A 17,355-nucleotide genomic window follows, 5' to 3' on the forward strand; every position below is an offset into this window, starting at 1 on the left:
ACTAAATACTTGTGAAAGTATTTTGAGTTACAAATACAAATACTGCTTCCATAAAAGTATTTAATTACAAAGTATTTGATTACTTTAAAGGATTTGAATACTAAAAAGTATTTACAAAATCGAATACTGCCCAGCTCTGATTCCACAGCACTCAGCAGGTTGTAACAACCAACTAATTCAGCGGCAAGGTTAATCTTATCAGTGAGTAGGTCTGTGTACAGAGAGCCATGGGGTATGTATTCAACCTTTAATTTTAAACACTCGTCTAAAAATGTGCTGTGGCTAGCACATCGACCACCCGCATACCTGCTCATGCGCGATTCTGCCCTTTTATGCAGAACTGAATGACTAGCAGATTAGTGCCATTATGACACCTCGGAGCAAAATGACCTAACACAAACACCCTATGTATAACTATGATTACCGCCCTGTATATTTAAGATGACAAACTATTACAGTAAAAAATTCAAATCTCCCACACAAACTCAAACTGACCGCTACAAAATGAACATCCGCAAATTCAAAAATTCAAATCTACCGCACAAATTCATTTTCAAATTTACCGCGTTGGCGCGTAACGACCTGTGACGTCACAAAAAAAAATGGAGGGGTGAGCTTACCTTTCCCTACTGTCTATCTTGTTCTGTCCTTTTCAAGGTATGACTTCTACTTCTGCAAGAATATACCTACCTAATCAACAGACTACAATGGTTTTACATGAATTCTACTATCCTACTTCCACTTCCACAAATAATGTTGGTTCCCTTTAACTGAAGAAGCACATCCTTTTTACATATCTGACCAATATTGTTTCTTTCCTCCTTCGTAGCTGTTTATGGATACCAAAACTTTTTACTTTTTTTTATGTCCATTCTGGAAACATTTTTTTTGACACTCTAAGATCAAAAACATTGTGGAGGATCAGCCTTGCTCCGATTTCGTGAAATGAAGCGTCCCTTCCTGTCTCTTAAGGGGTTTAGGAATCAGTTCAATATCTTTCTTTACCTTATTTTCTTGTATCCATCAATTGTACGTCTGATTTTGTAGGTGCAGGTCTCAATCCGTTTTTGACCGACCTTGAGATCCAGTACAAAATGGAAGCTTTGGATTTTTGGATATCAGAACATCCATTCCAAAAGAATTGAGGTTTATAACTTATGACCGATATAATCACCAAATGAAACATTGTGAAATATCGATTTTTCTTTTATTGGAATGTGTTTAAATTATAGAATGGAATGATGTACCTATTCTGTCGATATGATCTATATCATGTTTGCTTGATTCAAGTGTAGGATTAAATGAGTTGACATTTTCTACGAAAACTGGTATCGATAAAAACTGTTTAAGAAAAACAAGTAAACAGAGCATGAATACTTAAATAACTTCACAGCTTTTTATTAATTAATTAATTATCTTATCGAAATATAACTCTCCCCTCTCATCTAAATAAAATTGGATGGCACTTTACATTAGACACTTGTAACTGCAGTGCAATTGACGTGAAAGTTAGACAGTATGAAGGTCGCAGTACTTGTATGTGTGATTCTTACATTATTTCAGGTAAACGGTCGATTTTCTGGAAGTGTAGCTTTAATTTTTATAAACAGGTTTCGTGTAGGCGACTCAATTATGTAGCGGAAGATTTCATTTGCATGAAAAAGTTGGGGATTGAAGAAAGTTACCTTAACGACCGAGTTGGCGACAATTTCTTGCTAACAACTGGCGATGACCAGTTTAATGATTTCGTGGTGTGTTGGGTAAAGGAAATGGGACTGGTCGATGAAAATATGCAAATAATACCTTCCGAACTGAAATCCTACATATTAAAACATCAATTTAATCTCTTCAAGAAGAACGACTATCCCAACAAAGACGAAGTGGCAGAAAGGGTCTCCAAAAGTTGTCTAAACACACAGCCAGGAAAAAATGATGGGGACACAATGGTTAATATATTCAATTGCGTAATGACGCAAATGGGTGCTTTGTAAGTTAATTTGTAAATAAACAAAGTTACAGTGATTATTTTGCCTTACACCAGGAGATCATATCGAATAACCTTTTCACGTACAATTTCCACAGCTGTTTGCTCTCAAAACATAAGTTGCTTTGTATTACTGTGTAACCCGCGTATTTCCCAAGAAAGATTCGTTTCGCAAGTGATTATCAAGTCTGCTGTGACCCGTCCTAATCTTTCTTCATATAAAACATCACGTAAACAATTTTTGGCCAAGGTTATCCATTTGAGCTGTAGTGTTCATCATGGCCCAATTTCTAAAGTTTTTCTGCTTTCTTTACGCATTTTCACAGGTGGGTGATAATTAACACGATACAATGGCGCTTACCTACATTTCAGGTACTACCAATTGATATTGATGAATCCCACTACACGATAGAGGACTATATTTGTATGAACCGTACCGGAATCGAGAAGTCATACGTGGATAGTCACCTTAATGCAGACTTCGTACTCACCAGAGGAGATGAGAAACTAACCAAGTTCATGGCGTGCTGGGGTGAAGAAATGAAGCTCGTCGATGACGAATTGAAAATTTCTCACTCGGGGTGGGAAAGAGTAGCTATCCATAATATGTTTAAGTTCATCGGCAAACCTGATTATCCCAATAAGGAGGAGTTGGCAAAAAAATTCGTTAACGATTGCAAATATATCGAATCCGGAAGCGATCATGGAGATAGTACAATATTGATGCTTAATTGTATGCTGGTGCCATTCCTGAAGCTGATGAGGCAATAGACTGGGAATTGATCTGTTTAAAATCTAAGCAAAAGGAACTTTAGCGTAGGTTTTTACTTGTAGTATAATAGTAGAAGCTCCCTGGAATTATTAAGATTAAAGGTGTAATTGAGTAATGAGAGTAATTGGGTATAAGACAATCCAACTCAAGCACTTACACTCGCATTTTTAAGGTAAAAGTTTTTGGTCTCTTGATTTTGAACCCTCACTACGGACTAAGTTCGAGAGTAAGATGAACATTCCCTACACCAATATTACTAAAAAAATCACGTCGAATTTTAACGGAAGATGCATTTAAACCTAGACTGTGAGTATACGGAACGTAACAGGAAAGAGACTCATAGTGCTGTCTTAAGGTGGGGGTGGGGTGCTTACGCCGCTACAATTGTCAGTCCTTCCACCACGGCGGGACGCGGGTGTGCAGATGTGACAGAGTTTCATTTTACCATTTATTATTAGTCAAAATCAGGCAAAAACTTAAATCAACTACAAAAAAGCTAAAGTTTTCTTGTGTTTCTTCCCCTTTTCTCTAAAACCATCCTCTTTACCCCTCTTCCAGTAAGTACTTCACTCATGCTTTCCCTTTCTCTTTCCACCTCTTTGCATTCTCACAACACGTGCTTTATATCTTCCTCTGTGTCCCCAAATTCTATATTTTCATTTTCCTTCTGTTCTCCTAACTCATTTTCTCTATCCCATTGTTGTTCCCCTATCTAATATGTCGTTTAGTGTCTATCAATTTGTGGTGCCTTCCTTGTAATCCTGCTAGTTCATTCCGTTCCTTTCATCCCTCGGTTCCATACATCAGCACACCTCTCACCATTGCATGCAAAAGGTAATTTGTTATTCTGGATTCGTTTTTGAATCACTTCTTTCCTGTCCTGTTCTCACCACAGGGAAAACTAGGCAGTATTTAGGCACACCAAAAGCCCATTGTGCCTACCCGCTTTGTCTCGCAACTAGGTCCAGAGCCCGTCCCTTCGCCTGAAGACGAGGCTGCGAGGAGCCGTCTCCGTGGACATGTTGGAACGAGTGTAATGTTCTAAAGACCAGTAGGTGCCCCATTCCTTATTTATGCATCTACCAGCTTCTCCACCGTTTTTTGAAGAAACGATGATAGGGTGATGGGCCTGTAATCCTCCGCCATGTCATATTTGACACAGGTACACAACTCTTACCTGACTCCCTCTTTTGAGAATATACCTTAAAGTCAGGGAGCCTCTAAAAAAGGGCAACAAATGCAAAAGAGCCGGGAATATCCCATCCAGTCATGCACTCGTAAATAGGATGAACGTGTCGCAATTTCAGAGATCCCTCGGTAACCACTCGGGCAGCTGACTTCCAGTCGATGGGCCTTACACCGACCCGGGTAGCTCACTTGGTGGGTTCCACTTCGAAAAGTCTGCAGTTTACAGCTGTACTCGTATGACGCTATTATGTTGTCGCTTACTAATAGGGTCACCTCTTTCACTTGCCTTGGTTTCGGACAGAGCAAAGGTGGTCTATCCATGATGAATCTCGGTGATGCTCCCTGATTTAAAACATTCAAGTCAGTTGTTTACAACTACTCCAGAGGGTGGTTTCCCCTTGAGTTCGAGACGGTGCTGCCCCACACAGCATGGAGTGCGTTTGCATAACAATCAAACACAAAAGGGAGTCGACTATTTCGACAGTTCTCTATCAACACTTGCACCTCTCTGGTAATACCCCTTTTCCGAGGTCGTACGGGAGATAGGCTGAGCAGACCGCCAAGTGCCTGCTCCGTCCTCTTCCATCTCTCAGCTGAAGTCTGAGCAACGAGAACTCTTACACAGAAATCAGCCATTAGATAAGACTCGATTCGTCTATCTACATAAATGCAAATCCTAGGTGCCATTCTTGTAACAAAGATAATCCTCTACCTGATCCAGACCTCTTACTCCTCCCCTGTAAACCCAAGGTTCTTGTATGATGCTTTACGATAGGTTGGCGGCCTATTAACCAGGTTGCCCTTTACTGTGCTGCCAAATTGCTCTGTAAGAAGGTTACCTTGTTCTTTACTGATGTACTAGGTTCCTCCTCCCCTAGTGATACCGACGGTTCCGACGCAAGGGTCGGAGTCAAGAACCACCGCACGAGCCAACAGCCCGTTGACATTTTTCTCGGCCTCTGAGGGAACCGGTAGTAATCCCGACGCCCTTCGAAGTCGATAACGAAAGATTGAGCCCCCTCTGTCGCAATGGGACTTTGGTGGAACCCTATCCCCTTACCTGGCGCAGACGGAGCCCTCGCTTTTGTCACAAAGGTGACGTGCGAGACCCCCGCTGGAGTGCCCGATAGAATGGTCAAATACGAGGAGACTCCTCCCTACAGAAAAACGCCGTCCATATGCTCGTCCTGAAACTAGGATTTTTCTTCTGGATGCGTTTCAAGATGGTGGCCGTGTCATCCGGGTGTTCGGGTACCACATCCATCCCCTTGGTTACTGGACGTGTATCTGAACCTTTCAAAGACGCGCCATCCCAGGGCCTAATGAGTGGGAGGGCCTTCTCCAACCAGTCGCAGGTACACTGGTCTTGTCACTTGCTCTTGTGAATAGAAGCTCTTTCGAGGAGTCTCCCGTACTCCATTTTGTTTGAATTATCGTCCATACAACTCCCACGAGTAGTGCGGAAATCCGGTCTCACCTAGGCAAAGCCGTTTGTCCAGAGCTTGGCTTCCAGCACCTACGCAATAATCGTCACTACCCACACCGAAGCAAGTAGTCACTTTACGATCATTCGTGTCTGTGTGTGCGTCCCCCTATCGGCCACCCGGAGACGCGCCCGAAGGCCAGTGAATTTGGTCAAAAAAGCTATAGCCAAAATTGTCGATGGTTCAAAACCAAATTCGGGAAATAAGTTCCAATAGACTTATTGCAGATTGTATGGGAATTCCATACAATCACTGATACTGAAGCTAAGAGAATATCCAAGCATCTTCCAATCTCAGCAGTTAGTGAAATACTGCTAATGACCTCGGCAGTATCTCTACAGAAGTCTGAAATTTATGCAATCTTAATAGATCTTGGAGACATGTTTAAATATACAGACTAGGCCTGGGTTATTTTATTGGCCGTGCCGAATGTCGATGATGACTATGCGCGACAATAAACCAACGAATTTGGTTTCAATCACAATCATCCATGGAATTATTGCCATAAGAAATACATTGTAAACTTCGAGGCAAAAATGCAAGTTTGATTCCCAAATGACATACTAAGTGTTTAGTATCACTATCATTGGTTTTGTAATTTTTTCTCTATCAAGTGACGTAAACTCCACTTAAAAATAAGGAAATTGATGTCAATATCTCGAAAACCGCCATTTTGAAAAAAATGTTTCTACTTCCATTCGAATCTTGCAACTTTTATTTGAAACTTTTTCGATAGTTCTCTTTTTCAAAATATCGCACCGGAATTAATACCCATCAGCATCAAAAACTATACAACTTTGCCAATTTAACCGAATCTGTAAGTATAGTTAAGTGGCCAAATCGAAAAACGACTCTGTTTCTTAGTTCTAACGGCATTTTATGAGCCATTTTGGCTACATGATTTTTTAGATGTAAAAAAATGTGCTGAATCCGATTCTGGATGTTGCCAGGCCGAATTTTGGACTAGTTCACAAATACAGCACGATGGCGCCACTATCTATTGTATTGTGTGCTATTTAGTATTAAATTGTTTTCCATAATTTATTACTTATATATAGGTAAGAGTTGGTTAATTAACTCCATAGCTAGTTCGGAAAATGTAGGAAAATATATCCTGTGGTGATAGGGTGTCCCAAAAAAGCTGTGAATGAATTAAATTAGTGTTTTACATTTTCCTCAGCAAATTTTGTTTGTTATTAAATTTTGTGCTTTTTAATAACCGTTGGTAAGTATTTAGGTTCTTTCCAACTATATATATATATAAATAAAAATTGCGTATTTTTCCAATGAATTCAAATCTGCATTTAAAAAAACAAAACCACATCGCATTTTTCAGATGATAACAAAAATGTGACTTTGACATGGAACACCCTGTGTATTATTACATAATATGACAGGTTATTAAATTCTTTATAAAACACTGTAGCAAAAATATTTTAAATAACCAACATTTTCAAATTATTGACGATCTCCTAGGACGTAGAGAGTTTATAATTTTGCAGTGCCTGTCCATCTATCCCGAGATCTGTTCATTAGCACGATACCTCGAAAACGAATAGACCGCCGCCGATTATGATGAAAGTTCGCGAATTGGCAATGTACGTAAAAAAATAAAGAAGGCCCTTTTGACATCTCCGTGAGTTGTAAACCGAATTGCATGAAATTCAATATGGGCATAGTCGAGGGCATAGTTTTAGCCATATAATACGCAATGCCAACAGTTGGGCCTAATCAATTCTACATTCACAGTGCCCTTTTTGAATTGCAAACTTTTTTATTTATGAAAGTACTTAAATAAAAAATTTGATACATAGGCACTTGGAATAAAAGCAAATCTAGCACCGGGTTCAAAATTTGGTTTTTCACAATGCTATAGCCACTACCTATTAAGAGTAGTTTTAAATGGCATTAAATATAAATTAATTACATTAACTTAGCGTTAACCACATTACATTACATTAACTGAATTAACTTGAAATTAACTGCATTTACAGAATATATTAATTACATTAAAAGTTAATTTTAATTCATTTAACTTGATCAAGAGTAAAACAATAAAACAGGTTAGCGCAATAATCGGTGTAAAATATCTAATCTTTAAACAGCCGGTATTCAGTTGCTATAAACTTTTTTTTTTTAAATAGTCCGAACATTTTGTAGATAAAGGTCTAAATTTATAAAATATAAAATTTATATATTATTAATATAAAATTTAATTTTCAAAAACAACTTGAGTTTTTTAGGCGGACGTTCTTATGAAAACTTACATTGGGTGCAGTGGGTACAGAAGGGCGTAGAGTTGCATCTTCTCATTATGCTGTTGCCGGGGACATTTTGTACCATACATATTGTCTCGCAAATGCGATAAGGGACACTGAAAAATCGAATGGTCAGACTAGTCCTCCTAAAAACTTGGCTTTAAATAAATTGTGCTAGTTTCTAAAAGTGCACAAATATCTACAAGGGCCTTTACGACTGCTTCAATCGTAAAAAAAATGAGCAGAATGATGAAGAAATTTAAGTTCCGTTAAAATTTTTGAACGAAATATAGGTAATACATTTGCCGTCAGAATTATCTCTATCTTGTTACCGTGTTGTCTGTATAATGTACCCAATATATAAGTTTTGCAATTTTCTGTGCTTCCTGTATGTTTTTTTAACACCTCAGTCCGAAAAACTATGTAAAATGCGCCTGGCATAAAAATTTATGTATGTGGCCGCCATATTAGCCGCCATTTTGAAATTAGCCAAAAATTAGCTTGGCAACATTCGAATTCGGGTTCAGCAGACATTTTTACCCTTATAAACGCACGTTTCCAAAATGGCTCATTAAATGGCGTTAGACTTGCGATTTATTAACTATGGCCCCCCAACTAGTATAGTAATAACAAAGATAGCCATGTTATCCAACTCAATTTAATACACCCTGTATAGTAGGCGTGTTTATATGAAAAATACAAGGAATTGTAGCTGTAGTTCATGTAACATCTAGGAGATGTCGCTATATATTTCACTTCCTGGCGATAAAGAACATACTAATACTACTAACGTGAACGTTGTACAATATGAAGGTAGCAGTACTTTTATAGGCGATCCTTACATTATTTCAGGTAAACGGTAGATTTTCTGGAAGTGTATCTTTAATTTTTATAACTAATCAGGTTTCGTGTAAGCGACTCAATTACGTAGCTGAAGATTTCATTTGCATGAATAAGTTGGGAATAGAGGAGAGCTACATTAACAACCGAGTTGACGACAATTTCTTGGTTACGCCTGGAGATAAGCAGTTTAATGATTTCCTGGTATGTTGGGTAAAGGAAATCGGACTGGTCGACGAAAATATGCACATGATACCTTCCAAACTGAAATCCTACATATTGAAACATCAATTCAATCTCTTCAAGAAGAACGACTATCCCCGCAAAGACGAAGTGGCAGAAAGGGTGTCCAAAAGTTGTCTAAACGCCGAGCCAGGACAAAATGATGGAGACACAATGGTTAACATATTCAATTGCGTGGTGACGCAAATGGGTGCTCTGTAACCAAGTTATCAAATAAACTTTCATACACAATTTCCGCAGTTTTTTGTATTATCATGTAACCCGCGTATTTATTAGGAAAGTTTCGTTTCACAAGAGTATATCAAATCCGCTGTGACCCGTCTTAACCCATCACGTAAAAAACATAAGAAGGCTTTGTGTTTACCCAAATCCCAAGAGTCCCAGAACAAAGACCTACAGCTCAAGTTGCTAAGAATAGAATAATAATGTTTTTTATCAGGAATAAACGCATCTTCAAATATGAATAGCAATTGGCAGTCTGCCATCTCTGAATATGCAACTGTAGTTTCTGTGGTTTCTAACATCAAATCGTTTAGATTAGTGTCTGTCTGTTAATTTCTCCGATTAATTTCATCTCTGTGTAAGGTTATCCATTTGAACTGTTGTGTGATTTGGGTTGAAACCAACAGTAATCGTTTGTCAAAACGTGATCCACAATCATGGCCCAACTTCTAATGTTCTTGTGCTTTCTCTGCGCATTTTCACAGGTGAGGATTGACACGATAGATACAATGGCGTTGACCTATACGTTTCAGGTGCTGCCAATTGATATTGATGAAACCCACTACACGATCGAGGATTATATTTGTTTCAACCGAACCGGAATTGATAAGTCGTACATGGACAGTCACGTTACTGCAGACTTCGTACTAACCACGGGAGATGAGAAACTAAACAAGTTCATGGCGTGTTGGGTTGTAGAAATGAAGCTCGTCGATGACGAATTGCAATTTTCTCACTCGGCGTGGGAAAAATACGCCACCCATAACCTGTTTAAGTTCATCGGTAAATCAGACTATCCCAATAAGGAGGAGTTGGCAAAAAAATTCGTTAACGATTGCAAAACCATCGAATCCGGAAGTGATCTTGGGAACAGTGCAATATTGATGCTTAATTGTATGCTGGTGCCATTCTTGGAGCTGATGCGAACGGGATAAAGCTTTCGACGAAGTTGTGTGTGTCAAATTTACTACAGCAGGTGTGACATAGTTACATTGTGCTATTTATTATTAATCAATCTTTATTAACGCCAATTGGCCAACATTTTTTACCATAAATAAACGATAAAAAAATCTAAAATGTGTGTTTCTTCCCCTTTTCTAAAATCACCCGCATCCATTCCTTTCGTCTTCGCCCTTCTCCGCTCATGCTTTCCCTGGCTCTTTCCACCTCTTTTCATTGCTTCTTCTATTGTCCACTTCTCCTTCCCTCTCTCCTTGGTTCCGCATGTAAACGTCACTATATTTTCTTCTCCCCCTTAGGTACTTCGGTAACCATTCTCTCATCAGCTTCTTGTATGTAGGTAATGTTCCCTCCTGAGGTCTAGCTTTCGCTCGATGTTGCTGTACTTGTATCATTAATCTCCCTTTTCTTTTCTCTGTTCTCCCAATTTGCTGTTGTTTTCGTCATTGTTGACAAAAATCCTTCACTAATTCACTTTCTCCTTCGCTATCCTTATCTTCTCCATGTTTGTTTCCTCTAATATGTAATTTGGTGTCTTTTCGTTTAGACCTTTTTAGACCCAGTATCAAATTGTAATTCCATTCATCCCCATACATTACACCCCTCTGACCATTGCATCAAAAAGGTTATTCTGAACCCCGATAACTTTTGATTGAGAAGTCTGATCGAAAAAGTACGAATTGTTTTGGATTCTACGCACCAAAATTAATAAGGAAAAGTGTTTTCCCGATAAATTTTGGTGCAGTCGATTTTTGGCAAAAAAGGAAGGTTATAACCTGCCTTTTTTTGAGCGCCGAAAAAAAAATTGTCTCAGATCGACCCGGAAAAAAAATTTCTAATATAATGTGGCCTGTAGAATACATAATTTCAAACAGTTCCAAGATTGGGCTACTGGTTCAAAAGTTACAGCCCTTTGAATATTTTTTGAAATTGGTTTTTAGTCTATAACTTTTGGTTGAGAAGTCTGAACGAAAAAGTACGAATTGTTTTGGATTCTACGCACCAAAATTAATAAGAAAAAGTCTCTTCCCGAGAAATTTTGGGGCAGTCGGTTTTTGTCAAAAAAAGGAAGGTTAAACCCTGCCTTTTTTTGGGGCCCGAAAAAAAATTGCCTCAGATCGACCCGGAAAAAACATTTTCTTACAGAATGTGGCCTGTAGAATCCATAATTTCAAACAGTTCCAAGATTGGGCTACTAGTTCAACAGTTACAGCCCTTTGAATATTTTTTCGAAATTGGTTTATAGCCTATAACTTTTGATTGAGAAGTCTGATCGAAAAAGTACGAATTGTTTTGGATTCTACGCACCAAAATTAATAAAAAAAAGTGTCTTCCCGAGAAATTTTGGTGCAGTCGGTTTTTGGCAAAAAAAAGGAAGGTTAAACACTGCCTTTTTTTGGGGCCCGAAAAAAAATTGCCTCAGATCGACCCGGAAAAAACATTTTCTTATAGAATGTGGCCTGTAGCATCCATAATTTCAAACAGTTCCAAGATTGGACTACTGGTTCAAAAGTTACAGCGCTTTGAATATTTTTTCGAAATTGGTTTATAGTCTATAACTTTTGATTGAGAAGTCTGATCGAAAAAGTACGAATTGTTTTGGATTCTACGCACCAAAATTAATAAGAAAAAGTGTTTTCCCGAGAAATTTTTGTGTAGTCGATTTTTGGTAAAAAAGGAAGGTTATACACTGCCTTTTTTTGAGCCCCGAAAAAAAAATTGTCTCAGATCGACCCGGAAAAATAATTTTCTTGTAGAATGTGGCCTGTGGAATCCATAATTTCAAAAAGTTCCAAGATTGGGCTACTAGTTCAAAAGTTACAGCCCTTTGAATTTTTTTTCGAAATTGGTTTCTAGTCTATAACTTTTGATTGAGAAGTCTGATCAAAAAAGTACGAATTGATTTGGATTCTACGCACCCAAATTAATAAGAAAAAGTGTTTTCCCGAGAAATTTTGGTGTAGTCGATTTTTGGTAAAAAAGGAAGGTTATACACTGCCTTTTTTTGAGCGCCGAAAAAAAAATTGTCTCAGATCGACCCGGAAAAAAAATTTTCTTATACAATGTGACCTGTAGAATCCATAATTTTAAACAGTTCCAAGATTGGGCTACTAGTTCAAAAGTTACAGCCCTTTGAATTTTCTTTCGAAATTGGTTTCTAGTCTATAACTTTTTTTTGAGAAGTCTGATCGAAAAAGTACGAATTGTTTTGGATTCTACGCACCAAAATTAATAAGAAAAAGTGTTTTCCCGAGAAATTTTTGTGTAGTCGATTTTTGGTAAAAAAGGAAGGTTATACACTGCCTTTTTTTGAGCCCCGAAAAAAAAATTGTCTCAGATCAACCCGGAAAAAAAATTTTCTTATAGAATGTGGCCTGTAGAATCCATAATTTCAAACAGTTCCAAGATTGGGCTACTGGTTCAAAAGTTACAGCCCTTTGAATTTTCTTTCGAAATTGGTTTCTAGTCTATAACTTTTGATTGAGAAGTCTGATCGAAAAAGTTCGAATTGTTTTGGATTCTACGCACCAAAATTAATAAGAAAAAGTGTTTTCCCGAGAAATTTTGGTGTAGTCGATTTTTGGTAAAAAAGGAAGGTTATACACTGCCTTTTTTTGAGCGCCGAAAAAAAAATTGTCTCAGATCGACCCGGAAAAAAATTTTCTTATAGAATGTGGTCTGTAGAATCCATAATTTCAAACAGTTCCAAGATTGGACTACTAATTCAAAAGTTACAGCCCTTTGAATTTTTTTTCGAAATTGGTTTCTAGTCTATAACTTTTGATTGAGAAGTCTGATCGAAAAAGTATGAATTGTTTTGGATTCTACGCACCCAAATTAATAAGAAAAAGTGTTTTCCCGAGAAATTTTGGTGTAGTCGATTTTTGGTAAAAAAGGAAGGTTATACACTGCCTTTTTTTTGAGCCCCGAAAAAAAAATTGTCTCAGATCGACCCGGAAAAAAAATTTTCTTATAGAATGTGGCCTGTAGAATCCATAATTTCCAACAGTTCCAAGATTGGGCTACTAGTTCAACAGTTACAGCCCTTTGAATATTTTTTCGAAATTGGTTTATAGCCTATAACTTTTGATTGAGAAGTCTGATCGAAAAAGTACGAATTGTTTTGGATTCTACGCACCAAAATTAATAAAAAAAAGTGTCTTCCCGAGAAATTTTGGTGCAGTCGGTTTTTGGCAAAAAAAAGGAAGGTTAAACACTGCCTTTTTTTGGGGCCCGAAAAAAAATTGCCTCAGATCGACCCGGAAAAAACATTTTCTTATAGAATGTGGCCTGTAGCATCCATAATTTCAAACAGTTCCAAGATTGGACTACTGGTTCAAAAGTTACAGCGCTTTGAATATTTTTTCGAAATTGGTTTATAGTCTATAACTTTTGATTGAGAAGTCTGATCGAAAAAGTACGAATTGTTTTGGATTCTACGCACAAAAATTAATAAGAAAAAGTGTTTTCCCGAGAAAGTCGATTTTTGGCAAAAAAGGAAGGTAATACAATGCCTTTTTTTGAGGCTCGAAAAAAAATTGTCTCAGATCGATCCGCAAGAAAAATTGTCTAATAGAATGTGGCCTGTAGAATCCATAATTTCAAACACTTTCAAGATTGGGCTACTAGTTCAAAAGTTACAGCCCTTTGAATTTTATTTCGAAATTAGTTTCTAGTCCATAACTTTCAGGTTCTGAACTTATTTTTGAATCTCCTCTCTCCTATTCCTTAAACCTACGCTTCGTCACTTCCCCCTTTTTTTTGATATGTGCATTTCCCTACTGCTTCGTTGCGAATAGAATTCTAATACTTAAATTCTCTTACTTTCTCTACGCTTTCTATTTCTATTCTACCCCCCTTTCGCTTTGATTTTTAGACATTCAATTCCATTCTTTTCCTCCAATTTCCTACATCCGTTTTTTCCTCTGTTGCCATTATTACGGCCATCAGCGTATGCCAGGAACAATATCTTCCTTATTAATGTAGGATTCGTCCACTTGGATCCTATCTCAATAGTTTCTCAATATCTCTCATATTAAATAATGTTGGTTAAGTGGACATCCCTCTCTCAGGCCTTTTTATGTCCGGACTACTTAAGACTCCTGCCGTCTTATCCTTACACTTATTCTTGTCTCGCTATATAATTAATTGATTCTGCCCTTTAATTATTATCTATTTTTCCTTCTTAATTTTAATCTTAAAAAAATAAAATCATGATCACATTCCTTTACTGTACAATTTAAATATGCACTTACACTTGTCAAATATTACTTTCGATCCATTTCGGTTTCCTGTATCATCCTTGTCTCGTCTATTTCTCTTTTTAACTGTACTGTCTAAATAGAACAACAATGTGAATTAAATTAATAGGCAATCACAGGGACCCCATCGAGGAAAGGCTGAAACTGAAAACAGTGTTGCGCCATGAAGATCCATATCGTTCCTGTAACCAAAAATTGAAACTCTCATGTAAGGACCTAAAGTCAATTTTCCTTACTACCGGGTACTAATTGAGGTTTTAACCCTCGTGACGTTCTCCTATATCGTCGAAATTACGTCAATTTAGCCTTGCTCCGCGCAACTCCCCAGTTTATTAAAAACCAATATTTAATTTCCTTGTCTATAACGAATAGAGTCTGTACGAAAGAAGGAAAAAAGAAAGGAATGCGGCACATTTACGAATTTTATTTCCTCGCAATTCTTGTGCAGGATTTCCTCATGATTGTATGATTTTAGTTTACACGGAGTGTCACACAAAGTTAGTGTAACTTTAATTCCCAAGAGACGCAATGCAGCCCGCATCGCTGTCGTTCCAAACTAGATAAGCACACATAACTAATTGTTTTAGTACTTAAAGTTGACTTTCTTACTTTTATAGTTATGTGTTATCAAGCACGTAATGCTCATTTCGCCAGACACTTAATTTCCATTTAAATATTATACGTAGATTTTCCGTTTGTAAATACGAAAGATATTTGAATTGGGAGCTAAAACGGTTTTGCGGGAAAACAAGCAAGTTGGTTACGTTTAAAGTTTCCGGGTGGCTAATGAGTTACTTAAGCTAAAATTCGCCGTAAGGGTACACTGTCAAGGGTATTAATAATTCTTCGGTGTTTAAACAATTATGAAATAAGGAGCAATTTCGATGTTAAAGTCAACACTAACTCGGTATATTGAGGTCGATGTATAACATTCGAGGGCGTGTTTGCTCCGTTCAATTTTCGGAAAATGCAAAACTAATAAATGCAAGCCCTGTAGTTGCCAAAACAACCAACGTTCAGGTTAAGGTATGCCTTCTGGAGTGATATTTAATTCCTGCGAGGCAGCGGACTCAAATCAAAAACGGATTTCAATTAAACTTTAGGAAAAAGCAATTATTCATTTTACAATGAAATAACTCCCATCTTAAACTCTACGGTTCTTATTAGGATATGATTTATGTTTTCTTTTTTAATTATCTAAATGCGATGCGAAAAGCAAACGGTGATTAATTTTAATCTCGGCTTCGATAAAACTTCACCCCTTTACTTATGTCTGTGTAGTTAAACAAAATTCAAATTTTGGACAACCCTTATTTGTTTTCCAATAATTTTTAAATTAACTTCTATTTCTTCCATTCACACCGTTTCCCTCGAGATTATTAAAGTACCAGTATCAAATAAATTAGGTTAAAGGAATCTGTCGCAGTGCCACATTCATATAAAGCAGATGTTGCCATTTGATTTTCTATGCCATCGTAATGAGTAAACTATGCTATCAATTTAAAACAGTTACATAAATAATGGTAGACTACCGATGGAAACCCCATCCCTCATATTCACACACATTTTCTGGATTTAGTGCGAGCATATCATCAGATACATATTTATAATGCAGCAAATAGCTAGCATTTCTTTTACAACGAAATTAGGAAAACAGAGATCTAACTAAGGAATGATGTTGGTGCAAGCCCGTAGCTTTGGTGAAGTGGAATTCCCGGTCATAACCAAGAATGAAATGCTTGATGGATTGAAAATTAGATTTTTTAGAAGCACGATTGCAAATTCCTACTCCAACTTTTCAAACTACACTGTTGCGTGTAGAAATGAAGCTTCGCTATTTATTATGTGGACTGTGTATAAAATGCTTGATATGCTTTTGTATAAGATGGATGTTGAAAGAATATAAACACTAATGATTAAGGTGTTTATTGATTAAAAAATACAAATAAAGTAATATGATTCTAATCTTGATTTGGTGCACGGGTATCATCTCGAAAAAAGGCGTGGCGACCCGGAACTAATGGAAAACATTCACTTTTACATTCCGTGCCAATATTATGGTGGTAAACAAACATCTTATGTTCCAGCAGAGGTTTTGTGTTTATAATAGTCCAGTGCTCAATAGAGAGATGTGGAATAAATAAATATGCGAAACTTTTTGACTTGAGTACTTTAATAAGAGTTGTAACTTGTAAGTAAGTTGACATACTGTCCCCGCCACTGCGAAGTGAGCTTAAGATCGTAAGCGGGGCGGTGGCGTCTTTTTTGGTTATTTAATTATATCTCGGAAACGGTAGACGACAGAAAAACAGTTTCTACATGAAAGTAAAAAGTAATTAAATTTCCGACAAATTTCTTCCCTGCACATCTCGAATTTTTAACGGTTTTCAAGATATACATGATTGAATATCGACAATATTCTAAAAATTCATGTTTATCCTCTTTTTGTCAAACTTATGTTTCTAATGCCTCCAACGATTGTTTCTCAGAAAAATTTTCAGAAACGAACTTGCAGGGTATTAAATTTCCGTTAATTTTATGTACTATATTATCTTCAACCAATCAAAAGCTGTAGATTGAGAAATGCGATATAAATCTCAGCTCAAGGGCTTCCGAAATCCATTAAAAAAAAATTTCCACAGGCGAATGATGTCTAAAAAGGCCACCAAAGCCGTTATTATCATGTTTTACCAAAACAAAAAATAATTCTCCTTTAATTTTTATTCAATTCACTTTCAAAGCTTATCATTTCAATAACTTCTAATAAACTTAATGTCTCTCAAAGTTAGCTCTACGAAATGACGCTTTAGTAGTAGTAGCTTTATACTGCACTGCAGGCGCATTGTTTGAAGTCGTCGTAGTGTACAAATATGAGCAGTACAGTAGGATAAAAAGAGAGCTAAAAGATTTCACTTCAGAGGAAAATCATTGAAACATGCCGCCCCGTCTTCAATTATAAAACTTAATTGGAAATTGAATCTCAAATACGATATCGGCTCAAGACAATAAGAAACGCAAGAGCCTGATCAAACAGTTACTGTCGATGCGCTGAAATAGGCTAACAAAAATCTAGAGATATTAAAATATTACATTGAAATGTCGTTATTCCGCAAACCTTCTCATTTAAATTTAACGAGGCGGT

At 37.1% G+C, this 17,355-nt stretch overlaps 3 protein-coding genes across 3 annotated transcripts; all 3 read left to right on the forward strand.

Moving 5' to 3' along the window:
• Positions 1–1,406: 1,406 nt before the first annotated feature.
• LOC116179746 lies at positions 1,407–2,025 on the forward strand. The gene is made up of 2 exons (XM_031499566.1): positions 1,407–1,563; positions 1,611–2,025. The coding sequence occupies exons 1-2, from the start codon at positions 1,519–1,521 to the stop codon at positions 1,989–1,991; spliced, it is 426 nt and encodes a 141-aa protein (XP_031355426.1). The 5' UTR covers positions 1,407–1,518; the 3' UTR covers positions 1,992–2,025.
• A 91-nt stretch (positions 2,026–2,116) lies between these two features.
• Positions 2,117–2,871, forward strand: LOC116179745. Its single transcript, XM_031499565.1, has 2 exons — positions 2,117–2,310; positions 2,357–2,871. The coding sequence occupies exons 1-2, from the start codon at positions 2,263–2,265 to the stop codon at positions 2,753–2,755; spliced, it is 447 nt and encodes a 148-aa protein (XP_031355425.1). The 5' UTR covers positions 2,117–2,262; the 3' UTR covers positions 2,756–2,871.
• A 6,268-nt stretch (positions 2,872–9,139) lies between these two features.
• On the forward strand, positions 9,140–10,059 carry LOC116179125. Its single transcript, XM_031498840.1, has 2 exons — positions 9,140–9,476; positions 9,525–10,059. Exons 1-2 carry the CDS (start codon positions 9,429–9,431, stop codon positions 9,924–9,926), a joined length of 450 nt encoding a protein of 149 aa, XP_031354700.1. The 5' UTR covers positions 9,140–9,428; the 3' UTR covers positions 9,927–10,059.
• Positions 10,060–17,355: the final 7,296 nt, after the last annotated feature.

The sequence above is a fragment of the Photinus pyralis genome, unplaced genomic scaffold (assembly GCF_008802855.1).
Source record: "Photinus pyralis isolate 1611_PpyrPB1 unplaced genomic scaffold, Ppyr1.3 Ppyr1.4_LG8, whole genome shotgun sequence".
Classification (NCBI taxonomy): Eukaryota; Metazoa; Arthropoda; class Insecta; order Coleoptera; family Lampyridae; genus Photinus; species Photinus pyralis.

Coding starts and splice junctions, on each gene's coding strand:
- LOC116179746 (XM_031499566.1), top strand. CDS start 1,519: ATGAAGGTCGCAGTACTTGTATGTGTGATTCTTACATTATTTCAG. Junction 1,564..1,610: donor TGATTCTTACATTATTTCAG/GTAAACGGTCGA, acceptor TTTTATAAACAG/GTTTCGTGTAGGCGACTCAA.
- LOC116179745 (XM_031499565.1), top strand. CDS start 2,263: ATGGCCCAATTTCTAAAGTTTTTCTGCTTTCTTTACGCATTTTCACAG. Junction 2,311..2,356: donor TTCTTTACGCATTTTCACAG/GTGGGTGATAAT, acceptor CCTACATTTCAG/GTACTACCAATTGATATTGA.
- LOC116179125 (XM_031498840.1), top strand. CDS start 9,429: ATGGCCCAACTTCTAATGTTCTTGTGCTTTCTCTGCGCATTTTCACAG. Junction 9,477..9,524: donor TTCTCTGCGCATTTTCACAG/GTGAGGATTGAC, acceptor TATACGTTTCAG/GTGCTGCCAATTGATATTGA.